Source organism: Centruroides sculpturatus, unplaced genomic scaffold, assembly GCF_000671375.1.
Source record: "Centruroides sculpturatus isolate CEXI.00-Female unplaced genomic scaffold, Cexi_2.0 scaffold1716, whole genome shotgun sequence".
Taxonomy (NCBI): Eukaryota; Metazoa; Arthropoda; class Arachnida; order Scorpiones; family Buthidae; genus Centruroides; species Centruroides sculpturatus.
Genome location: NW_019385870.1, coordinates 114,234 through 132,755, shown reverse-complemented (window position 1 = coordinate 132,755; position 18,522 = coordinate 114,234). Strand labels below are relative to the sequence as shown.

Genomic DNA, 18,522 nt, shown 5'->3' with positions numbered 1-18,522 from the left:
AATTTATATTGATGAAATGCTTTTAAAGATTATCACTGAATGTGTTTTCACTGTTTACAAGTTAGTATTTCATTAAATTTCGTGATTCGATTAAAAACTTCTTTGGGCCCGGGAAAATTTGAATTAGGGGCCTCAGTACAGTGTCGACTTTAGGCATTTTTCTTCAGAGAAAATTTTTTTGGGGGAAATTCCCATTTTCTTGACTTTTGGAGGGTTCTGTGCCCTCTGGTTGGTAGGGGCTCCAGGCAATTGCCCTTTTTGCCCATAGGATAACGCGCCACTGTCTACAGCCAAAATATATTCTGGAAACACAATGTATATACGTGTTAGTATCATAATCAGTCTCTTCTGAATTAGTTACATTACTACTTAGATGTTAGTGTTAACAGCAAATGAATTGGAACTATCGTGTGTAGAGTTATCTCCCACTGATGTTCTATGTGCGTGTTTACAGTAGCAGACAACATGATTGATAACGCAACTTGCACGTAACATCTATTACCTGATTGTAACGTCTATCTGATTATAATAGATATTTGTTACTAATAGACTAAACAACAGCTGCTTTGCGAGTTATATACTTAAGTAAATTCAATCAAGCCCGATTTCACATCTACTACTCGTTAAAATTATTTTTTTAAATAAGAAAAAGTTCTTATTCTTCTGTCTTCTGTTCCTAGAAGCATCAGATTCTGGAGCTTCTACGAACAGAAGACTGGGCTTTTCTATATGATTTTACATTATAAATTAACTACGTCTAACTGTAGCTATAGAATTGTTTATAAATTATGATATACAATTGCAATGGTAAAATTGTTTTATTTCTGTAGAATTTTGGGGGCCCCAAAGACTCGGGGTGCCCTGAAATTCTAGGCACTAGTGAAGCATGTGCCTCACTTGCCTAAAGGGAAATCTAGCACTGACAACAGGAATTTTTTTGTGTATTTTTTTATACCAATTATATATTTCTCAGTCATAAATCAAGTTATTTGAATATTTTTTCGAATTTCTGACATTTTCTGACTTTTTGCCAATGTATTTCATTTCCCGAACAATTGTATTGTTAATAATTATTACTGTATATGTATATATATATATATATATTTCAAACAATAATTAAAAATTTGGAAAACAGAATTTAATTATATTTTAAACTTAAGAATTAAGAAAAGAGATTTGGAATTAAGAAATTTAATTAAGTATTGAAATTTTAATTACATTTTGTTATTCAGCATTTTTTTAATTTAAATTTTATTTTTACAGAGGAATATCATTTGCATGTGTACTTTGAAGATGCTATTAGTCAATTATTATCATTAAGACAAGAAAATAGTAAAATTAAACATGTAAAGTTTTTTCGCGAATAGTAAGTAATGAATTTATTATATTCATTCGAATTTTATTAAATATATTAAAGTAAATTTTAAAGAAATGAAAAATGACTATTTAATAATATAATAAGAGGTTTATAAAGTGTTTTTATAGTAGTTTATTTTGGCATTTATATCTGTAAGTTTTTAAATATTTAATCCAAAACTGTAATAATTATATTTTAAATAAATTAAATTTGACAAAATTTAAAACATTCCTCTCTAAGTTGTCTATGTCTTAAGCCGTTACGCAATATGGGTTTGTAATATAATGTATACAAAAATTCCTCACTGATAATTTAGAACTTTGAAATTATAATCTAGTGTAATAAATGAAATAAATATTACAAAAGTACATGTGAAATAGTCCAGTGCAGAATAGTTCAGACATACAAGTTTTTAGACAGCCTTTGTATGAAATGTTTGGGTAAAGAGGATGTTGGTATTTTATGGGATCTTATAAAAAAGCTATGGCAGCAAGATAGGACACCAAATGAGTGAAGTTAAAATATTTTGGTGCCAATTTGTAAAGGAAAAGGAGATGTGTAGGAATTTGGAAATTATAAGTGAATTAAATTGATGTCGCACTCAATGAAGATCAGGGAGAAAATTGTGGAAGGAAGGCTTAAGCTATATGTGAGAAACAGTTTGGTTTCATAGACCTTGAGAAGGCGTACGACTAGATGCCTAGAAAAGAAGGATTGAAGTATATGAGGGTAAACGGAATACCAGAAGAATATATAAGACTTGTAAATGAAGTGTTTAAGGGAACAGTGACCCAAGTAAAGAACGGCGTAGTGTTGACAAAGAAATTCTCTGTAAGAGTTGGATTGCCCCAGAACTCAGCTATCAGTTTGTTTTTGTTCGATTTAGTGATGAATGTGTTGGTGGGAAATTGAAGAGCAAGGCACCATGGAATATTCTATTTGCAGACAACATTGTGCTTTGAGAAATATCCCCAGAGAAGGTAAAAAATAAGCTTGAAGAACGAAGGAAAGCGCTGGAAGAGAGAGGCATGAATATCAGAAGCGCAAAGAGTAGAGGGGAGGAGAGTTATATAAAACTCCAGGATGAAAAGTTACTAACTGTTTCCAAATGATGGATCATATATGGCGAACAATGGAGCAATGAGTACAGAAGTTGAACATAGAGTTTAGAGTGATGGCTGAGCTGAAGAAAAATTATTGGGGTGTGCTCTACAACAGGGTTCGGCAACGCGGCACACGTGGCACATCTCAGGTGCGCTCACTAAAACCACAGTCACGCAAACGCAAATATAGTCATCTTTGTATTTGTAATTTAATTTAATTTAATTTTGTATTAGGCCTGTGTACGTATTTTTAATTTTCATTTTTTAGTTATTACATGCCCAGTGTAATCTTTATTTTGTATAAATATAATATCCGTATTTCAAAACATAATTATTTTGTTTATTAATTACAACATTGTGATTTTTCTTAAAAAATTAAACAAATACTCCATGGATGGTTTTTAAAATTTTTATTGCGCTCTTAGTAACAAAAAGGACCCCTGCTCTACTATACGCAAATAATCGGCAAAATGAAAGGAAGATTATACAAAGCTTGTAATTGCCCACTTCTGGTAAAAGCTGCAATGATACAGTGCTGAGAAGTGGGCAATTACAAGCGCCTAGGAAAGAAGAAGGAAATGGTGAAAATAAAAATGCCGAGATGGATGTGCGGTATGGTGAGAAAGGACAGAATTAGGAATGATTACATCGGAGGAATGGTCAAGATGGGTCCTATAAGTATGAAAATGCAGGAAGATAGATTAAGTTGGTTTGGACATGTGGAGAGAAGAGGCGAGGATTATGTTGCAAAGGAGTTGGGAAGTTGGAGGTGACGGGAGGATGAATTGAGGAAAACCGAAGCTGAGATGGAGAGACAAAGTAGCAGAAGATTTAGTAGAGAGGGGTGAAGGAAACAGGACGTCCCGGACAGAAAGATGTGGCGAAAACAGATCAGAGATGGAAACGGTGACCCCATACAAACATGGGAAAAAAGCGAAAAAGAAGAAGAAAACTTTGTATACCTGAACATGATAACTGTTGTCACATGTTCATTGATATAATCACACATTCATTGATGTGATTCTTTTTCTATTCTCTTTTACATTAAGAATTTATATAGTTGTCACTATAATGAAACACGATGAATTTTTCTATTTTTCTTTTCTCAACCTGTTTTGGTATTCGATTTTCGTTTTTCTGCTACTTCGACTATTCATCGCTACCTATTTTGTTTTTTCTATGTTTATTCATTGTAATCGTATGTATACAATCTAATCATTTATTTGTTTTATTTTACATAAATCTGTATAAATTTCAATTAACGAAATCGTGTTTCGTTCTCTATTTACGCTCTCATCTCAATCATTGTATATTCTACCAGTAGCCGAGTGGATAAAACCACTGAACATCAATTGGTCCAATTGGTGGCGGGTTTTCGCCTAACCAACAAGCTGGCTACATGGAGTTTTTCAGGTTTCCAACCTCATGCTACAATAGTAAAATGTTAAAATATTAACAGTACTACTAAAAATAAGTTAATAATTTAGATTATTGCAATTTCAAATTATAAATTATTAATTACATTTTATTTAATTCGAATATGTATTATTATTAATGAAAATTTATAAGCGATGAATTAATTATTAAATTAATTTTGTGTGTTATTTCGTTCAATTCGTTTACATAATTTAGGTTTCTGATCATTTTTATCGTTTCTGAAAAGCTTTTTGAACTAAAAATTAGATACAAATTCGTGTCTATGTTCATGAAATGGGGAGTTTTTTGCAAAAGTTTGCTCGAATTTTAATAGACTTTATTATAATTACAGTATTAAATGGATACAGTAGACCGAAAATCAATCAGTAGACCTATCAATCTTGCTAAAAAACATCTAAATCGTTGTTTCTTTCTTCGGAAAAAATACATGGTGTCGCTGCTTATCTTACAACTTTCACAATACGTGTTATGTAAAAACCCTCAAAATAAATTAAAAATTTGTTATAGGAACAGAAAATGAATGCTAGTGTCTTGCCTTCTTCCTACACACTTACTCAAGAAAAGAGGTTAAAACCCCTACAAATGTGAATCAAGTCTTCAAAAACTTACTTGTGTCAGTCTTTCTGACGTAATACAACGGTAAGTCCAATTACAGCGTATCTATAAATCCCATATTAACATAAAAGAACTCATCAGAAAAAAGAAGTTTTAGGTAATCCGAAACACTGACTAATACGAACAGATTCGGGTCCCAATTAGTTCAGATCAGCGAGATCTACTAGTGAAATATTCTTAATTAAGGTATCTATATCATTGAAAGTTTTACTTTTACAAGATAATCGCCAAGATCTTATCAATTAATTTATTTAATCATTCATACTATTGTGCTAATGGACTTTATATTTATTCGAAGCAAAAGAAATAATAAATAATTAAAACAATATTTTATACAGTACTTTGTTAAGAATTCTGTTGAAACGAATGTGTTTAATCGGAAATAATATAAATTTCTTACGCTGTATTCTGCTTCTGTTATATTTTTGGGTGAGATTGAGGGTATGGGTTAGTATAAGGAAGGCAAGCATAATTATTACTTAATATAAACAAAACTATTTTCTGAGTTTGTTAGTCTGTATAACGCGACAAGTAGGCTATCTGTCGAGGGGGTGCCTCTTAGAAAGACTTTCAATGGGAACCTGGCCCCTATTTAAATGTTACAAAGGTGAAGAAAACCCAGAAAACTCCATATGGTTGACGAGGCGCGAACCCACGACCAACTACTAGTACTAATGTTCGGTGGTTTTATCAACTACTCGGCCACTTGTGGCTAAAGATTGAGTGGGCTAACATGTTTCCATCTATAAAGTTATTTCGATAATTTTATATTTAGAATAGGGGAGATCGGGGCAACTTCGGCATGCGGGGCAAGTTTGTCAAGCGCTTTTTTTAAAAAACAAATTAAAAGGAGACTTTGGTTATAGGTTAGGCGGTTGAGTTTTATTGGTGGTTTGTTGAATGTAGTGTTTTTATTGTTCTCCAACAAGCGTAGTTGAATTATCAAGCAAATTTTCATTTTCGTTGAATTCCATATAATATTTTTTTTCCATTTATATTGAATTGGCAGGTTTTGTTATAATTCCATGATAACGAAAGTTACTTTTCCTGTTAGAAGGATGTAACTTCAACTTATTCACGTGGTCAGATCGTGGCTTGGCATTCTGTTCTCAGGGTTGTACTTAATGTTTCGAAATCATGACTAGCGGGGTAAGATCGGCAACATAAAGCCACATTAGAAGCAAAGGATAAAAATCAAACAGATGATAAATGAAAACATGTTTGCATTTGTTATTCATGTATATATGTCTTTGAACTTGCATTTCGTTGTAATAATATTAAATGGGTGTTGGATTTGTATTTCTTTGTTTTAATAGTGAATTCCAACTTATACATTGTTAATAACATAATTTTATATACGTGCCTATCTTGCCCCATTACTGTTGCCCCTATACCAGGGGCAACTTTAATAAAAATAATTAAAATAATTACAACTTTACAAAAAGAGAGAAGTTGCCGATCTTGCCCCTATACCCGGGGCAACTTCGTCAATTTCTCTCTTCTTGTAAAGTTGTAATTATTTTAATTATTTTTATTTCCAAACTGATTTTAACCAGTTCTATAGTAAGGTAACATTCCAATAGACAATATGCAAAGCTTTTTTTTCAGTTTACAGCAGTATTTACAGTATTACACAAAATTTAAGTAAAGCTTAACATGCCGATCTTGCCCCGATCTCCCCTATATAACAGTGTATTTATATATCAATTGTAACTTAGATAAAATACTTCGTTATGATTTATTCAATAAAAAGTACACTTTATTCTAAAACAAAGAAACAAAATTTTTAAAATAATTGATTTATTAATATCAAACCATGCTTTAAATACATGAACATTGCTATATGAACATTATCTAACGTATATTATGAAATAAATTATACAAATATCTACAGTATTACTAATACTGTAAAGAATCTAGTTAACATCGTGAACTGTATTTTTTCAGATATCAATTATTTTTACAGTAGAAAATTCATGTTAATAAACTTGTATTCACAAGATTATTTGTAAATAATTTCTGTTCCACACTTGTGTACAACTTGAAGACTACAATAGATCCCAAATTTCAAACACATACAACTCATAATGTTGCAAACGTTATTACTGATGTATTCGTCACAAAAAAGCGCATAATTGTAACGCTATAACATCTAGATAATATAACACCTCCGAGTAGCCTTTCTTTTTTTTAATATAACATAGAATGCATCTGTTTATATTAAATTAGAAATATGGTTCGATAGAGAAGAATCATATGATTACCATATGGCATTATCGTTTGATTATTAGAATATATCGGTCTTGGGTTATCAGTACATTTCTTCTTTCAAAGATCAGTTAATGTAAAATGGTAGTATTTTATTACAATGGTACCATTTTATTTTCGTATAGTCTTTTTCCGCGTACAGTATATGGTGCAGTTTGGATCACAGAATTGAACTCCATATCCTCTTAAACCGACATAAAACGGCATGACCGAAAATACTTTCGAAAATAGATATTTCTGACAAATTCTCTATAAAGAAATACAGATATTCTATTCCAAAGCCGTTTATAAAATTTGAACTGGATCCGACAGACAATAAATCTCTTATAGTATTTCAAGAAATCGGTGGAGTTTGCAACTTTGTGAGCGTATACCGTAAATATCGCACTGGAGACTTATTTTTCCACTCCTAATCGAATTTTCCATTTTTGACTAAAGACAGTTATTCATCCGTCTAAATCAGGAAGTGTGCAAAATTTCGTTTTCTTATACTAAATAACCGTCGAAGTCGGACACAAAACTAAATTTGTTTTGTAGTTAGGCGAGCAAGCTTAGAATTTTAAACGGTAATATATGTTTCTATTTAAAATTCTGAAGCGATGTTTACATCATTAAAGCTATAAGAAATGCTTTTATATTTTTTGAAATTCTCACATGTATTTTAGTAATATGCTTTAAACTTTTGATTTTATCTTCGATGTTACTAGGTGCTCTGAATTGCCTTATATAAGCATCGTCTTGTTCGAATGTTCTGCAGTTTTGTTTGATTATTTTGACATTTATATTCTGTTTACATGCATTTGCTATTTCATTGAAAACGAAATCAGGAACAGATCTGAAAATATTTTTCTGTTTTTGTTTTTTATATTGATTCGATTTCGGTGATTATATTTATTAAATAATTTTATATTTTGTAATTTTCGTACTGTTTTCTGTCTAAAGCTTGAAAAATTGCCAATTTGCTGATTTTTATTAAATTTTAAACTTCATTCTTATTCAAAGGTAATTTATCTAAAACCATTTTATTTATAGACCGAAAATTCCCATATTACTTAACATTTAAAATCAAAAATTGTGTATTTTGTATTATACAGTATTATATTTCCTCTATTTTTAAAAGAAGACAAATAAATGGGACAATAAAAATGAAAATGTACGTGAAAAAAGCTCTGAGTCGAAATATAATCCAAATGGTCAATAGGAATTAATGGATAAAAGTGTTTATGACATACACATCATAAACACTGGTAGTTGGTCGTGGGTTCGCACCACACACGTGGAGTTTTTCGACTTTTCCTCGAGTGTTTTACTCCTAAAAAGGGACCAGTTCCCATAAAAGTCCTCCTGGTAGACACTTGACGGATCGTCCACGTGTTGTTTTGCTTCATTCTACTATTTCAATCCAATTATGATATACTAAGAATCATTTAACGACTGATGACGAGTGGTGGAAGTGGCAATGACATTAATATCTGCGACTACCGGCCGGCAGTCGCAGATATTAATGCCATTGCCACTTCCACATAATAAAAGCATTATCTGCTAGGAAATCTAGCGTTATTAGTGTATTATGAATGATGTGTCAATTAAAAGTATTAGGGAATCATAATACTTATAATTAGCTTGGTACCGAAATAAAATATAATATAATAGATTCTCGTTAATTAGAACTCGTATAATTAGAATTGGACACTAATTCCCATTTTGATTCTTATTTAAATCAATGAAAAATCAGTAATTCGAAGTCGATTTTGCTGTCTCCTGTTTATTTGAATCAAGAGCGTATGTTACTACTTTAACGTCTTCTTCCCATTTTTGAAATTTAAAGATCGAATTTAAAAATAAATTAATAAATTAAAAACATTTTAAGTCACTTAGAGCACGATGATTTATGCTTGCGGTGTTGCTTCTCGTGATACAGAGCCTATTTTTTGTATTTCTAATTCATTAAATATCATTCTTCTTGCCATGTGGTGTTAATGTCTTGTTAAAATTAATTATTTTTCCGGCTGTTATATAAAACAGAGGGAAAGTATGACGATCGGTCAAAAAATGACCCCCCAAGATTTTTACATTTTTGGACTCAGGACATTGAAACGTCGAAAAATGCAAAATAATTTGGGTTTGTTTCTGTATGTATGGATGCTATAGTGTGTGGGAGAGCACGATTTTGCTCACCCTCTTTCAAGCTTAATATCTTCTGTGCTTTTTGCCGAAAATTTCTGAATTTTGCAGGGAGTTTTGTTTTGTTGATAGGGGATTGCTATTAAATTTTGGTGATTAAAGATTGAGGGGGATGGAGAGATAAAGGTGATCGTGTGTATCTCCAGTAGTAGGGTGTGACTTAAATGACGATTTTACTCGTTATTAGCATTTACGATTTTTTTTATAAAATCCATCCTTACTCTAAAAATTAAGCTTTTTGCCATTTTATAATAATTAAACACATAATTTTTTTAAACATAAAATATAATGACAGATGACGCCATCAAATGTTGTCGGAAAAGTTAAGCAATTCATTGCTCGATTTTTGTTTTGTTCTGTATTATCCAGAAATGTCTCTTATTAATCCAAACTCTTTAATGCCGTCCCTCTGAGTTCGAATTAATCCACTGAGAATCCACTGTATTTATCTATTTTTGTTCATTTAAAATAAACAATTCTTATCGGTTTTACAATCACGTAACGAAAAAAAGTATATGGTATAACCTATACCGTATACCAAAAATATATGGTATAACCTAAACCGATTACAGTGATGAAAAATAATACAAATTTTGCACTTAATATTATTTTTAACTTTAACTTTTATTAAAATTTCATAATTCACTTTAATAATAATGTTATAGCCAGTTCTGATAAAAACAGATATATATATATATTACAGAAGATTATTACTTTAAATAATAAATTATTTTTTCAATAATTCCTGTAGAAGCATATTTTTTAAAAGCATAAATTTTTAGTTTTAGAAGTGTTCAGCAGGGAAGTCACGTACTGTTTCGTGATTATGAATTTATAAGTGCAACTCCTCATAATAGAGCTTGTGTCATTGAATGTTTTTGGAGGACGTATAAAACTATGCACTATAACGGAGGTAATAGACATTAAATAAAAGTTACGTGTAATTCGAAAATGATTTTATTTATTTATTTTACGTGTTTCTTTATTTACAGAACGTCTGTCTTTAAAAGATTGCCATTCTGTTCTTCAATTATTATGGCCTGATTTTCCAGAAAGTATTGTTCAATTAACTGTTAGGTAATTTGATAAATATAATTAAAAATATAAATATTAGTTAAAAATTTAATTGAAATGTAACTCGATTTTAAGGATTATTATACGAAATGGTTCTACTCCAAAATATTTACCATTTAAAGAGTTTCTATATGGCTTTCAATTGCAATTTTGTTTTGAAGGTATGTATACGTTTACTTCTTAGTTTTTTTCCATTTTAATATATGATTTAATTAATTAATTTTGTATTTTTTTTAGAATTTCTTCAGATGGCAAAAGAAGTTTTTGAAGATATAATATTTTTGTTAAGAGAAGATGAAATTAAGGAAGTCAATACAGTTAAATTTTTATCTAAATTAAAAGAAAATCTCAATACGGATAAACCGAAAACGTCTTTGTGAGTTTCTTTGTCAGATTTATTTTTTTAATTAACAAATGAGTTATGTTTTAAAATTTTATTTTAGTTATCCCACTTCACAAATTCTAGATAAATTTATGGAATGCCCCAATTTTAAGTGCTTTAAAGAATTCCAGAGAACTTTATTAATTCACGAAGACATTACTCAATTAGTAGGTTAGTAATTTTTAACTAATTGAAACTATACTTAACATATGTTCATATTAGGGATTGTAAATTTACTGACTTTTTCATTTACCGGTAATTCGGTAAATGAAAATTAAAATACCGGTTTACCGGTAAATTACCGGTAAATTTTTTTCCTGAAAAATAAAATTAAGGTGATAAAAAATATGTCATTTTGATTTCCATTTCACATTTTTTATTTCAAAGACATAGAGTATAAAAAATATATAAATTAAAGTGTTATTCTAAACAAACTATAATAATAACTTTTAGAAACAGAAATAAAATAATACAGAAAAATAAAAATACAACAGAAATAATATATAGTACCTAATACCTTTTTATTGATTATCATTTTTTAAAAACAAACTTTTCAAGAAAGTTAAATTATTTAAAGTCTTATCTCCTAATTTTGATCTAATTTTTGTACAAAATAATCCAGATTAGGTTAGGTTAGGTTTCCAGACTTTTTCAAACAGCATCCTTAAGTAATAAAAATCTTTCCAGCATGTTTAGTAAGCTATTCCACCTGGTTCTACAATCTAAAATTAAAGAAAGTTCTTTTCGTGAGAGTAATGGGGATTCCCCAAGAAAATAGTGATAGAATAATACATATTTTGCACAATCTTAAGGCATAATATTAGAATCTTGTAATAAATATTCGTATTTAATTATTTTAAACAGTTGTTAGAAGTAAAAAATTTATTTCATGTACAAATTTTAATGTTATTTTACGATAATGTTGCATTAATGTCCTGTTATAATGTGGTGTATTCAAAATTGCTATTAATTTAAAAACTACGTGAAATATTTACGTATTATTATTTTTAAATATTAAAAAAATATATTTACTTACTCTTTAAGAAAAACAATTGTAAAAATTTTAAACCTTTAAAAATCTCAAAAAACTGCAGAGCGCAAATCACATATGCTAACTAGAGCTTTCTGTACAATTTACAGTGCCTCTCAAACCCAAGAAAGTTTAAATTAAAATTAAACAAAAAATATCTCACATAAAATTAATAATTAGGTATATTGTTGCTTACACTTATCTGTTTTTTTTTTTATTTCAATGTTCTTTTAGCCCTTTTAAATATCTATAAACACAATATTTTCTACATAAAAATTTTTAGTATGAATTTTTCATTTACCGAATTTACCGGTAAGTTTACCGAATGTTTTTTTGTCAATTTATCGGTTAACCGGTAAATCGGTAAACCGGTATACAATCCCTAGTTCATATACAATGATGCTCATATTTGAAATTTCTAAATTATATAAATGGCGGATGGAAAGTGACTAGACATCGAGAAATTGCTATAAATTTTGTAATAATAATGTAATCATAATAAAATTTATATAACAATCAATAGAATTTTGTAATTCTTGCATTTTTGTGGGGAGTGACCAAAATAAGTTGCACGTGCAAAGGCAAAAAAGATGGCCGACTGATTGTATATTCGGGAGACAGCGCTTATTGCTACACGCTATGACGTTTGGAAATCAGTGGTTGCTGTGCAGAGATGGTGGAATAGGTGAAGAGACGTCATGCCACAATCCGCCCGGAAACAATCAAGAACTGTCATTCGAAGCTAATGACCTCAGATTCGGTTGAGGACGCACAGAAAGTGTCAATTCATCCACATTAAGATTCTCGATCGTTTGAGAAAGTTAGTAGATGATGACGATAATTACATTGAATTTTAAGGAATGCAACCATATTTCCATTTAATAAGATATGTATCGTATAATTTTCATCAACTTTGCCTTTATAAATGTAGGAATTATAGCGATTTCTTAATACCTAGTTTCTTTGCATCCATTTTCTATATATTGATTTATAATGATTATATCCAAATCCGTAGTGATATTCAGAGTTTATTCGATTTGGACTATATTGATGTAGTTAGAGTAATCTTGATAAATCCGTTTAGATAGAAATTATAGTCGATATTATTCGATTGCATCAATATTATTCGATTAACAGTAATTGCAGAACTATTTATTTTAGTAAATTACTCTCTAGCAAGATAATAGAATTTGTTGTATTTTCGTTTTCATCATTCATCTACGATAATTGAAATCTACAGTACATTTTGTTATTATTATTATGATTATGTTATAAATAAAAAATATATTATTTTATACGAAATATAGTTAAATATTAAGGTAATCTAATGTCATAAGTACGACTGATTAGTTAACGCAACACACCAACACATAGGGGGTAAAGGAATACTTAAAATATTACACAAATTATAATCATAAAACTGATTGAAATATGTAACTAAACCCTCGACCACTTTGATGCAATAGTATATTCTACAACGTACTTGTGGGGAAAACCCTCCAAAACTTAAATAAAAATTTATTAATGTATTTTTTTGTTTTCAAGCATGCCTCCCCCAGAAAATTTTCTGCGGGCGCGCATCCACCAACGTATAAAATCTGTATGGCCGACCAGTTACATCCATTATGGACGGGGATGGCTAGCGATGTTCCATCCAACTCATATTATTCATGAAATATTATGAGTTATATTTGAACTTAGATCCCAATAAAACCGACACCTGGTCCCTGTCAGCTGGACAACTACTCTAAGTGTAACATTGCTTAACTATTGTTTAAAACATACAAATTAGTAATAATTTTAATATTTTTAAACATTTTTCAGCTATGTTTCAGAACTTAAAATGTGTGTTGTTTAATAATTAAAACTTAGCATAAATAAAAAAACGGTTTTATTTATTAAATTCTAGATTAAATCTGTTATTAGAAAGTTACAGTACAGTAATTATTTCATTCATATGTTGATATTAACGTTGGCGATAAGTGTTAAATAAAAAGCCTTCAACTTTATAACTTAAAACTATAACAATATTGTAGTTATAATATTTAATTTAATTTTTTAAAATACATTAATGATGAGTATTGAATTTTTGTAAAATTAGATACTATAATATGAACACAATTTTAAATTAAAAATTATTCATGTTTTACCGAAAATACTTTCGTGATTTTGTAACATAAATTCATGTAGTACTTATTTTTTACCAAAGAAACACAGAATAACAATGAAATATTAATATAGATTTCTTACCAAACTACTTCCATACTATTTCTATAATATGATTGACTCCAATCAATACACTCCTAACGTTCCACCAGATTGTCGTATAATGACAGCAAAGTCTTTAAAGATGATAGTCATCATAGAGTATTTTTCTTTCTCATAAATTACATAATAATTAGGCGAAAAGAATGAAAATTTGATAAATGTTTGTATTTTCTTATTCAAATCAGTATACGACGCCTCTTAAATTAGGATTTAATTGTAAAGTCTTTAAGAAAATAATTTTTAACTGAACATTTTTTCTATCTTACACAGACATACAGTAAAATTGCTGAAGCAACTAGAGTTTGCGTGTTAATTCATTACTACTTTTCAATGCTCCTTTTAAGAATATCGATTGGTTAGACCTCTCGAGAATTGTGTAATTATTATTATCGAAGCAACTCTCATAACGAAAATAGTTTTTTTTTCCATAGTTTTAGGCTAACTTTTTAAGATATTAAAATTTTATACGTAGATTTTTACTTTATTATATTCTGTATTGCTGTTGACAATTCAGGGATTCAGTGGAAAAGTGATGCAAATGGCAAATAGTATAACTTGAGTAAAATAGTGATAAAATTGTTTTAAAAATAAATAAATGAATATATATATATATTCATTTATTTATTTTTGACAAACAGTAATAAATGTCGATTATATATAGGCCTATATATATATATATATATACCTATATTATCGACATTTATTACTGTTTGTCACTTACCATGTAATGTCACTTACCAATTTTCCACTCGCCCCTTCAATTTTAACATTTATTTATTCTTTATTTATTAAGTATATATAAAGTTTATTATTTTTAATTGGTTCAAATACAAATTGTCATTTCAGAGTTCAAGTATTTTATGAAATTTTTTTGCGATTATTAGGAGATTTTGCTATTTTTAAATACTTTATGATATAGAAAACTTTATACTTTCTGAAATATATTTGAGATTTTTCAATATTTATATCAATCATAATTTACATTAGTTATTCCAATTCGTTTCACAATTAATCTGGTTTAACACTTCACAAAATTACATTCCATGATTCATTTAATTATAATAATAATAAACATTGTTATTATTATTATTTCATACAAATTATAATAAACAAATATAATAATAATATTTATTTAATTCATTGTATAATTGCAATTTGAAAAAATTTTAGACATATAAATTCCTACTCTCGTCCGTCCGTCAGTCTGTCTGTCTTTCCTTAATCTCGAGAACGAAGTTAGATAGATGAAAGACGAGACCAAATATGGAAAGTTTCGGGCAGGAGGCACAAATTAACTGATATAAACTTCTGTTCAAAATGGAAATCATGTTATTTAAATTTTAAAAATTTTCCCTCGAAGGTGTTAGATAGGTAACCGGCACGACTTTATTGTTAAAGGAAAAGTATGATATATAGAGGCAAGCCACTAACAATTTGAGGTGGAGTGCATATATTTTAAGTTAATAAATTAAAAATATGATCAAAAATTGTAGCCCGGCATTGTGGCGATATTACAATAGATAATTGCTCGTATTTAATAATGATTTTTAAATTCTAATAAAACCAATATTTAGAAAGATAGTTTTCTAAATATTGATTTGAAAACATATTAAATTCTTTCCACTGTGTTTACAACACTTGATTTTAAATTTATTTTAGTAAAAATGTTTGTAATGATATATTTCATGGATAATCACATCCAGCTGAAATCTAAAAAAAAGGATTTTTTTAGTCTTTTTAGATTTTACTAAGGCAGTTTAATTACCCAAAGTAAACAACTAACTAATTAAAAATTCTCCAGCAATTTTTTTCAAGCATGAGTCGAATGTGACTGCATAATGAAAAGACGTCGTTTTACTAAATTCTTATTAGTTATAACAGCGAAAAGATTTTATTAAAATATCCAACAGATATTTTGTTACCATTGTGAAAAATCTTTAGTAAATCTTCACATTGATTTTTTAAAAGCTTATCGCTAGAATCATGAATTTTTATTCACACCTTTTTCTTGGATCGATAAGTATTTAGTAATACTCCAATGCTGCATTATTTACATAAAATTGTAGTGTAAGTCAAGTTGAATACGTTTTTATGGACAGAAGAAATTCTGTTTTAATATAAAACTTTTTGTTTCTGTAAAAAAGATAACTGATTTCGACCGAAAAAGAAAATTAACAGTTGACATCTAATCAGTAAATTAATTATTTTAAAATAGATGCCATCACGATAGTACTGTATTGATCATCCAATTAATTGATGTTCTCTCGTCGTGGAATGTTAATCTGCTAACTTTTCTATAAACTAATTTATCAAATCGCTAAGGTGGCTTTCTGGTCAAGTTTCGGTATTTAATGGTGCCACAATATTATGTGTGGTCAGTGTGTACTGAGTTTTCATTTCGACCAGAATATCATCGCATAATAAGTCTATAAAATACATAAAATGCCTGTAATTTTTATGCATTTTATTGAATTGTTACACAGAAACGAATATTTATATAATCCTTATGAGTTGAAGATTTATTGAAATGGTTATTGTATTGTGAAATCGGGGATAATACATTCAATTTCTGTTTTACTTTTCCGGCTGTTATGTAACTTATACATAACAAGTGAAAGTATTAAAATCGTGTGCAAATTTCGCCCTCCGAGTTTTTTGCTCACATTTTGAGATCTCCTGAATCCCAAAAAAGACAATAGAATTCGCGTGAGTCGTTTAATATCTCAGAATGGGGTGAAGATTAAGAAACTAAATTTGGCACGGTTATATATATATAAAAGAGACATTGTTGCAATTAAATTTTAGTTAGGAAATGTCGAGGGGATGGAGAGATAGAGGATGTAATATCTCGCGTGGGGTCGGAATTAATGAAGATTTTTTACTTGTTAGCATTTACAAATTTGTTATAAAAATCATCTCTATCCTCAAAATTAAGCGTTTTGCTATTTTATATTAATTAAAAATATAGAAAGTTTTTATAACAAAATCTCATAACATCTGGGAAAGTTGCGCATTTCGTTGCTAGAGTTTTTTTGTTATAATTGTAAATTTTAATTTTGGTAAAACTAGAGAAGATATTGCTACTATGATATACATAATGCTGTGCGTACAATGAAATTATCGCAGCTGTTTACGGAATTACAGTTTAAGTACTGTACCTAAGTATAGTTTAATATAATAAGCTGTATTAATTTATTTTAGGAAAATTACCTCTGCCATCTCTAATTGAAAGAACAGATTCGAAAATACCAATTGGGACCATATCAAGACCAAGGTAAGTTGAAAAATTTATATTTCAGTTGTAGGCTATATATTGTATTATTTAGATATGATAAGAATGAAGTGTTAGGAATAGAAATTATGCTAGTCGTATTAAACAACTCTGGGTTAAATACTGAAATATTTAGTGTACAGTTTCTTCAAATGTATAGAACAGTGATTCTCAAACTTTTTCGATCCACCGCCCCCTTTGTTCCATAAAGTTATACCCAACGCCCCCTAACCCATTTTCTCTTGTATGAGAAAAGGATTGGAAATATTCTTAGGAAAACTTTTCTATGAATCTCACACTTTGTGCCCTTACTGTACATTGTTCTCATCATCTGGAAACCATTAAATGCAATGTTTCCTCTTATCAGCCCCAATTTTGCCTTTGGTCACCGTTCAATACCCTGCCTCTATCATAGATCTATTCATCGCGCCAGAAGGGGGCGTTATTGCTTACTTTGAGAAACGCTGAGCTAAAATAAAAGTCAATGTGTTACAAATATTCAAGTTGTGATCTTCAATAAAAAATAAAAAATATATAAAATGTCAACATTTTATATATATTCCGTCGAATTTGTATATATAGAATTTGTCTGCCGTCGCCCCTCTATATTTCCTTAACGCCCCCCAATTCTCTTTGAGCCTTCTACTGCCCCCCTGAAAGCCTCCAGCGCCCACAAGGGGGCGTTATCGCCCACTTTGAGAAACGCTGGTATAGAACATACAAATAAAATTATTTGATAATCTTGAGTGTAAAATTAAGAATTAAGAAATATTAATGTAGAATATTGTTCCTCAAACTTCAATGTTTCATTGTAGTTTGAGGAACAATATTCTACACTAAAAATTAATTAAGCATTTTTTTTATCATGATTTAAAACACTTCAGAATCATCCTTGACATACTTTTTATTTTCAACAATATTTAAACTTTCTTTTAAAGCGTATATATAACTTTGTCTTTTTCAGACCTGTTTCTATTTAAATGTATGTGCAATGGTGTAATACAAGTTATAATATAATTTGCACATGTCCAATATTTATAAAAAATTTGCTGCGTGTTACAAGTGTTGAAGATATTGAGACATAAAATATTGCTTTTTTTTTTTCTTTACTGTAGTATGTATAGTTGCACTCAATGTTTCAGTGATTTTAAAAATGTTTATTAATAAAGACATCCAAAATTTACATTTATTTTCAGAGAAGACCACGCGAATACTGACGAATCTTTTCTATATATTATCCCTGTTGGTAAATGAGTCAGATGTAAATTATCCTCATTTCTTCTCAGTCGCAACCGATATTTTCCAATTACCCACCTGAAACTACCAAATTATATAAATTTACTGATTATAAGAATATTTTATGAAAACATTACTAGTAATGAAAGTCATTTCAATGCTCTAAAAATTGACAGAGGAATTTTATATATTTTTCTCTATACATTAAACACAACTGTTGCTTACTAATATTTTATGAATTTTCATGTACTGTAAGACTAATGCGCCCATTGTAATGCGCCCATACAATGTATTGTA

The 18,522-nt window shown here is 29.2% G+C and overlaps 1 protein-coding gene across 1 annotated transcript in view; it reads left to right on the top strand.

The window, feature by feature from the left end:
- Window positions 1-1,263: 1,263 nt before the first annotated feature.
- The window catches only part of LOC111642655 (UPF0705 protein C11orf49 homolog), a gene marked incomplete at its 5' end in the record, with an annotated part of 28,896 nt that continues 11,637 nt past the window's right edge, over window positions 1,264-18,522 (top strand). Inside the window, 7 exons of the mRNA XM_023389026.1 lie at window positions 1,264-1,366; window positions 9,747-9,877; window positions 9,957-10,041; window positions 10,114-10,199; window positions 10,276-10,414; window positions 10,482-10,591; window positions 16,920-16,992. Coding sequence (XP_023244794.1) covers window positions 1,264-1,366; window positions 9,747-9,877; window positions 9,957-10,041; window positions 10,114-10,199; window positions 10,276-10,414; window positions 10,482-10,591; window positions 16,920-16,992 — 727 coding nt within the window. The remainder of the gene's footprint in view (window positions 1,367-9,746; window positions 9,878-9,956; window positions 10,042-10,113; window positions 10,200-10,275; window positions 10,415-10,481; window positions 10,592-16,919; window positions 16,993-18,522) is intronic.